The sequence below is a fragment of the Leopardus geoffroyi genome, chromosome E3 (assembly GCF_018350155.1).
Source record: "Leopardus geoffroyi isolate Oge1 chromosome E3, O.geoffroyi_Oge1_pat1.0, whole genome shotgun sequence".
Taxonomy (NCBI): domain Eukaryota; kingdom Metazoa; phylum Chordata; class Mammalia; order Carnivora; family Felidae; genus Leopardus; species Leopardus geoffroyi.
The window spans coordinates 29,241,076-29,249,013 of record NC_059340.1 but is presented as its reverse complement, the minus strand read 5'-3'; the positions used below and the strand labels follow the sequence as shown (position 1 = coordinate 29,249,013).

Genomic DNA, 7,938 nt, shown 5'->3' with positions numbered 1-7,938 from the left:
TGCCATATCTCTTCTCAAACCTGTTTGACCTCTACGGAATCATTGGGTGGAATCAATTTGTGTGGAATAGAACTTCTGCAAGGAGAGGACGCACGGCCTGGTTTTGCACGGCCCCCGTAGTAACAATGGTTTTTATGTTTTTAAAGGGGAAAACAAAAACGGAAAGATGAACACGTGACAGACCACATGTAGCCTAAAACGTTGACTCTCAGCCTTTACAGAAAAAGTTTGTTTAAAAAAGTTTGGGGTGCCTGGGTGGCTCAGGGGGTTGAGCGTCTGACTCTTGATTTCAGCTCAGGTCGTGATCCCAGAGTTAATGGGATCAACTCCTGCATCAGGCTCTGCATTGAGTGAGGAGCCTGCTTGGAATTCTCTCTCGCTCCCCCCCACTTCTGCACCTCCCCTGCTCAAGCACTAATGTTCCCTCACTCTCGCTCTCAAAGAAAAAAAAAAAGTTTGTCGATCCCTGCTGGATGAAGTCTTAAGTTTTTGAAATTCAAGGATATCTTGGGGTGCATGGGTGGCTCAGTCGGTTGAGTGTCCAACTTTGGCTCAGGTCATGATCTTGTAGTTCATGAGTTCGAGCCCCACATCGGGCTCTGTGCTGACACCTCGGAGCCTGGAGCCTGCTTCGGATTCTGTGTCTCCCTGCCCTTCCCCTGCTCTTGCTCTGTGTCTCTCAAAAATAAACATTAAAAAAAATTTTTTTTTAATTCAAGGATATCCTATATCCCTCACAGTATGTACGTATGAGTTTTGATTGATAAGGATGTTCTTCATGGTCAAGTTCCTACTTCCTGGGCCTGGAGCTGCCTGCCTCTGCTTGGAGAAGTCCTCTCACACAGACTCATGTGACATCTGTGCTTGCTTGCTTGCTGTTGGGTTTTTTTTTTTTTTTTTTTTTTTTTTGGCCAGCTGTGGGATCTCAGATAATTTATTTCCCCTCCCCAGGCCTCAGATTCCCCATTTATGAACACTGGCTTCCCAGGGTCATCGTAAGGATTAAGCAAGAACACACCCCATTCTTTCACTCCGTAGAAAACAACAGAAGAGCCGACTGCACTCCAGTGATTTATAACCTTTTATTAGTGAAGGTGTCCTTAAGTACAATCGGGGTGCATATAAAACAGTGTAACATTCTTGCTCTCATCCCGCTGGAGCAGCGTCTCCTTTTGAATTCATGTGACTACCGAAGGCACTTGGTCTCGGTGAACTGTGTCTGACGTGCGGTAACCAAGAGGGGAAAGAACTCAAACAGGGGCCCACTCGAGACATTGGAAGGGTAGACAAGCTAGGGAATGGCTTGGGAGCGGGAGGCAGTGGCACCCATTTTGGTGACTTTCTCCCCGTTTCACGTAAATTAAGTTGCCAGTGATCAGTTACTGTGGTTCTATTTTCCTAAAAACTCAAGATTTCTGCACAATTCACTGATGGGGGGAGCGGGGGTGTCTGTGTCGCTTCTTGGGTTTTTCTCATTGGGTACAGCATTCAAAACTCCATCGATACCCTGGACGCAGGGTGGTGGTTTTTATATTTGTTGTGAGGGGTGTCTGTGACATTTGGGATTTGAAAATGGATTTAGCGCTAAGCAGAGTCCACTGGGTTTGGTTTTGTTCTGCTTTTCGCAAGTTGTTTATTCACTGGCTTTGGTTCCATTGAAGTCTGCATCGCGAGCGTCCATTTCCTCATCAGATCCATCGGCGTTTTCAATAACTCGACGTCCTCCAGACCTTCTAGAGGGAACAAAGGAGGGCTCGTTTCCTCGCCTGTGGGTTTTAAAAGAATACACGTTTCTTTAGTACAGAAAGCCCCCTCTGGAGATTGGAAGAGGCTTTTAAAGGGACAGAAAACAAACACAGACAAACTGAAATGAAATGAAAATATTCAGGTTAAAGTCAAGCGCTGACCTATCTCAAGGTGTGGTAACGTTTAATCAGCTGGAACGGGAGGAAAGTAGATTTTTCAAAGCAAGAGAATCAGCTTTAAAAAAAAAAAAAAGTAAGGTGCGGGCGCCTGGGTGGCTCAGTGAGTTGAGCCTCTGACTCTTGATATGTGTTCAGGTCGTGATCCCGGGTAGTGGATCGAGCCCCACATCAGGCCCCACACTGAGCATGGAATCTGCTTAAGTTTTTCTCCCTCTCTCTCTCTCTCTCCAACCCCCCTCCCACCCCCCACCCCCACCCCACACCTCTCTCAAAAAAAAAAAAAAATTGGGCTTGGTCATCTGATGGCCCACAGGATTCTCTTCTGTGGTCTTTTATTTGAAAAAGAAGAAAAAAAACCGAATCCAGTGGGCGCTGACACATTCCCGTGGGTTTATTCATACCCTGTGGAGCAGGTGTGAAGGAGAACGTGTTCTCATTTTGTACCCCCTTGCCTTTAGAAGGGAACAAAGGGGAGGGTTTTAGGTTCTCAACCGGAAGAAGGTGGAAATGAGCATCAAAGGCAGCATTGAGGCAAAGAGGTCACGGTGCGGATGCCAGAGGTGTGCGCTCTGGTTAAAGCAACGCGGGGTCCCCTGCTTGCTTGAGAGCAGAATTCTCGGTGTGAGTTCTCCCAGGACAGAGATCTTGCTGATTTTTACTCACCACACAGGCACCGTGCATGGCCTATAATAGGTGCCCAATGAATATTTGTTAGAAAAGTAAGCTTAGACATGTTAATCTAAGGTGTATTTTAGCTTTAGCTGGTAGGATACCCCTTTCTCTGTGTGCTTATGGCTCCCATCTCTGGAGTGCCGGATGCCCGGAGTTCCTGCCAGGGTGTGCCTAGGTCACCTGCAGTGTGGCTTTGGTTAGGAGGGCAGGCAGGTGGCAGGAGAAGTCAGATAACCAGCACTCAGCGTCCTCTCCAGGAAAGAAATGTTTGCTGTGTTTTCTGCGACCACAAATAATCGTATTTGGCTCTGGTGATCTGGCCCTGTTTGACCTGAATCGGAAGACAGGTCTTAACTCATTTTAGGATGCCTAAGAGGAATGCAGAATTTTTGTCATAAAAATTGACCCGCTTCGCCACGCAGAGGCTGGACTTTTGAAAGCTGTGAGGGAGAGCCCATCCCAGTTAGAGATTCTTTAGTCCAAAGAGACAACTCAGAGAGGTAAGATTGGAGGCAAAAGGAAGGCCCAGAACATCCTGAACACTGAGAAGGGGAGTCCCAAGGTGAGCCTTCTGGGGTCCGAGGGTGGGAGAAACCCGGGCTGGGAAAACCAGCCTAGGTTCACAGAATGGTACTTTCTGAGGGGCCACGATCAGGGATGAATACTTAAAGTTGTAGCCACTCCCAGCCCAAGACTCAGGCCAGCTTCACTCACGTCAGAGGGAAGCTCAGAAGCGCCCTGTGCCCTTGGAACTAACTTTCCATCACCCTCTCTAGAAGTGACCTTTTAAAAAGTCTTTAGCACTGTGTTTTCCAAGCACCTGGGTCTGAAAGCAGGGTCTCGGAGGACAGGACAGAAAGGAGAGTAGCTTCCACGCGTCTCTCCCGCTTCTAATCCTCCTGGTTCAAAACTCAGTGGGACAGCCTGGGGTTGGGAAACTGTCTCCCCTACCCTTCCAGGCTCCCGGCACTCTTGGCCTCCCGAGACAGTGTGGATTTGCAAGCTACAAGAGCTGAGGTGTAAATGTGTTCCTTTGATCTAAGACGTAAATCATGTCCCGGGTCACTGTTTGCCCCCTGCTCCGCCACCAGTCCTGTGAGCCTGTCTTCCGGTTCAGGTACCCTTCCTAAAGGAACTGGCTTCAAATCCAAGGCCGAGGTGGGCACTGGCTACATCAGTCACAGGAAGTAAGGGACCCCTCCTAAAGACTTCCTTCAAGTGTCTGATCCTGCAGAGTCTGGCTTCTATTCACAGACTCCGAGAACTTCTCCCAGGCACTAGTGGCATGGCGGGATCCAGCACCAGAGCAGAAGCACTGATTTGCAAGGACTCACTTTCCCATCGACTAGTGGGTCCCACCGTCCAGCCTGAGCTGGCAGGAGCGCTGCTCAGAAAGCCGTGTTCTAGAGGCCGGGCGCTCTTCCTAGAGCCCCTGCCAGCCCCTCATCCAGCTTTCAGTATTGGGGTAGCGACAGCTACTTCTCCAAAAGAGAAGAGGGACACAAGCCAGGGCCTGCTTGGCCTCTCAAGGAAGATGAGAGGAAAACCAGGTCCTGGTTGCCTAACGTCACATGTGAAAAAGCTGATAGACTCCCACATAAGTCGAGGCCTCTTAACTGTCGTGCGAAGGGCCCTGTGTCCCTCCTCGAGTCTCGGGTGTCCTGTCCATCCCCCGCTGTGTATACGGGCTCGCAAGACCCCTGGAAAAGGCTCCGGCTGGACCATGCTTGGCTGCGCAGTGGCCAGCACGTGTCCTAGCGTGCGGAAAGTGCCGTTACCAGCTAGGCCTTGCTCAAGGCTCATGCGGCCCCAGCGACTGTAGAACGCACAGTGAGAGCCCGTTTCTTTCGCAGACATGCGTATGAAAGCCCGGCCGTGGGGACAACCAGAGGCCGAGCTGTGGTTCCCGTGAACCTGTGCTCGTGAATTGTTATTTGTGGACCAGATTTGAGACCCTTCTCCACGAATGGGCCCAGACTGTAGAAGTGTCATACCCTCTCAGTGCAGCGTCTTAACCAGACGGAGGAGGACAGCACAGCCAAGTGTCCTACTGCCAAGTGTGAGAGAGGCCCACTTATGCAGGTACCAACAATCCGAGTGACACACACGCAGCCTCTTAAGCGCTCGTCAACACACGGTGACGAGGACACATTTGGTGCCGTGTCAGATGCCCAAGCAGAAGTAGGGAAGGAAGACGGGTCAAGAGATTAAGTCTTGTCGTACTGATCTTGGCTATGACAAAAACAGTTTTGAACTAAGACATCCAGGCCTTCAGATTTTGGAGGAATCCCATGGAGGTTCGTGAGGGCCAAAAAAGGGCGTCGCAGGGACTGGGAGGGCGGGAGGGCAGAACGGAAGTGGAAACCAAGTGCAACACACATGAGCCGCGAAGCTGGAGGCATGGTACCTGGTGAGTCATTGCGGAGTTTCCTGGGGAAGGGGGCCTCTGAAACAGAGAGAGAGAGTCTCTGGTGGTTATCCTCCGCCAACGAGAGGGAGTCCTCTAAGTGCGTTTTTAATCATTAAAGGCATTCCCTTTGATGAAATGATCAAAGGCACTTCTAAGTCAACCTGGCAGAGAAGCACGGGTCACCAAGAACTCTGAGGCCGGCACGCGTAAGCTATTGGTTCAGCTAAGAAGCTCACGTCTGCTGGTGTGGCAGAGGCCGGGCCCAGCTCTTTAACAGGCGCTCACGTTGAGGTTTACCTGGTCGGCACGACTATGAAACTCGCTTCGCGTTTCCTTGTTCACTGAGAGCTGGCCAGGCTTGCTAACCTCACTCACGGCTCTAGTGCTGGACTTGAGGTTTTGCACGTGGGACCCAGAGGACGCAGGAAGGTGTGACCGCTCTTGGCCCTGCCTTAGGGTATGCTCGTACCGGGAGTGTCAGAAATAGTCTGTTCCATACTGGCCCGTAGGCCCTGAGGAGGGTCAGCTGTTGGGGGGCAGAACCCACAAGGTACGTTGAACATGTGCTACGAGAATCGGGGGTCCTGACCACAGGGGGCAGTGACAGCCAGAGTGGCTGACTGCTTCCCCGCCCCCCGGCCCGGCACTGAGGAGGGCAGGGTTCAGTCACCAGCCAAGCAAATTCTGGAGGGGAGGGGGGGGGGGACAGCTCCATGTGAGAACAGCTGTCTTGCTGACCATCGTCCTGGGTGTTGCTCCCAAGCCCCTGTTGGACCTGAGAGGTTATGTCTTGTTTCTGTTTCACTGGGGGGACCCACAGGCCCTCCCCAGCCTTGTGTGATCTGGGGTCTCCTTCCCGAAGCCCTGTACCCCACGCCTGCCATCCTCCCCCTTCTGAAAGGGGTTTGGGCTGTCCCCTCGTCACCTGCCTGCAGTGATGCTCAGAGTCTGGAGTTGATAATGGCAGGTGGTTTCAGATGGTTCCTGGGCGTGCCCCTGGATAACTCGATCGCACAGTGAGGAAAGTGCTCCCTTTCCCACTCTTTTTAAAATACATCTCATTATGTCAGGGACGGTCTATTCGGTGCTAACGTCATCTTCTGTCAGTCCCTTGTCAACTGAGAAAGAGGCCTTCTGGTCCTAGTCATCAACTTGTAGTCAGAATAGGTAGAATCCATTACTGTTTTGTTCTCACTGTATTTTAATTTCGTTGTGACCTGTTGCTGGTGGTGATGCTGGTTTAACAATACAGGGATGGTAAATGTTATTTGCAAATAGACGTGTTTACGATTAGACCAGTTAATTTCAAAGACACCGTGAAGTCAACGATGGTGCAGGTAGTAAAAGGCTAAGGCAAAATGGCCAAGGTGGTATGAGAATGAGTTTAGGGAAACATCAGCTCTGACTCCGTGATTGAAGGTTTGTGCCCAGCACTATCCCAGACACTGGAGATGAATAAGCAGACAGAACCTCTGTGCTCATGGGGCCAGAGTGAAGGCTGCCAGTGAGGTAAGTAAATAAACAGCAGGTAACATGGTGACAGATCAGTAAGAGAACTGCAGGGAGTGAGGTTGGAAGTTGTAGACAGGTTAACGTGGGTGTGTAAATGCCGGAAGGAAAGGAAGGAGGGATCCAGCTATGCCGAGAGCTGGGGGAAGATCCTTCCAGGCAGCACGAACCACCCGTGCCAGGGCCCCGGGCAGCAGGTGTAGAGGCAGAGGACTCATTTAGGAGGCAGTGGACGGAGATCACGTAGGGCCTGGTGGAACCGACCATCATAAAGGTGTTGCTTTCAATCTGAATGAGGTGGAAGCCATTGGACGGTTCCAAGCAAAGGGGGGTTGTGACTCATATCTATTTCAACAGGATCCCTCTGGCTGCCATGTTGAGAACAGACTATAAAGACAGAGTATAAACACAAGTGAAACACAAGCTGTGAAAGTTACCTAGATGGTAGGAGAGGGTAGCTTGGATGAGGATGGCAAGAAACATTTGTTTCTTGGATTGTGGATGTACAGTGTTTTGTTTTTTTTTTTTTTTTAATTTTTTTAAGTTTTTATTTTTTACGGAGAGCATGAGCCGGGGAGGGACGGAGAGAGGGAGACACAGAATCCGAAGCAGGCTCCAGACTCTGAGCTGTCAGCACAGAGCCTGATGCGGGGCTCGAACTCATAAACTATGAGATCATGACCGGGGCTGAAGTCAGACGCTCAACTGACTGAGCCACCCAGGTGCCCGGATGTACAGTGTTTTTAAGGGAAAGTGGATCAGATTCCATGGCAGATTAGATGTTATATATAGGGGAGAGGGAAAAAGAAAGAGCACAGATTAGTGGACTGGGTTAACAGCAGCTTTATCAGTCCAGTTGCTGAGCTGGCAGAGACCATGAGGGAAGCCGACTTGGGCGTGAAGGGGTTCAGCTCAAGGTGTAAGCTGCCTGTGAGGCATTGAGGGGAAAGGGCAAGCAGGTCTGGGGTTCTAGGAAGAAGTCTGGGCCAGGAAGCCACACGCTGTGGGTGGAACTCAAAAGGCACCAGGCTGGGTGAGGTCACCTAGGAGTGAGCAGAAAAGGAGATGAGGAGAGAACCAAGATGGCGCCCTGGGGCAGGCCAATGGCAGGCGGGCTTTGAGATGAGGTACCAGCAGAGGAGACAAGGAAAGACCCCCAGAGGGGAGGAACAAACCCCGGTGTGGGTCGAGGAAGCTGCAGCTCAGTCGGGGAGGACTGAGGACTGACCATTAAGGTTTCGTGGTAAAGGGTAGCAGGGGGCGTGGGGCTCAGAGGCTTTCTCGTCTCCTGGATTGACTTCGTTGATGTGAAAATGGTGAAAAGGAGAAGGGTAAGAATTTCTGGAGCGACGTCCTTGAGGGAACAAGAGAGGTAGGTGTACCTGATGCGATGCCCTTAGTTGGTGCTAGATAGTTCAGCCC

General features: G+C 50.9%; 1 protein-coding gene across 4 annotated transcripts in view; it reads right to left on the bottom strand.

Moving 5' to 3' along the window:
* Positions 1-1,068: 1,068 nt before the first annotated feature.
* Positions 1,069-7,938, bottom strand: part of MYH11 (myosin heavy chain 11) — a 126,192-nt gene continuing 119,322 nt past the window's right edge. For 2 of the 4 annotated variants that reach the window (XM_045461425.1, XM_045461426.1), the window contains 2 exons: positions 5,005-5,043; positions 1,557-1,766 (listed from right to left, as the gene is read on the bottom strand). In XM_045461425.1, coding sequence (XP_045317381.1) covers positions 5,013-5,043 — 31 coding nt within the window. In that variant the 3' untranslated portion in view covers positions 1,557-1,766; positions 5,005-5,012. Of the gene's footprint in view, positions 1,767-5,004; positions 5,044-7,938 lie in introns of all 4 variants that reach the window. The other 2 variants (XM_045461423.1, XM_045461424.1) reach the window with 1 other exon arrangement.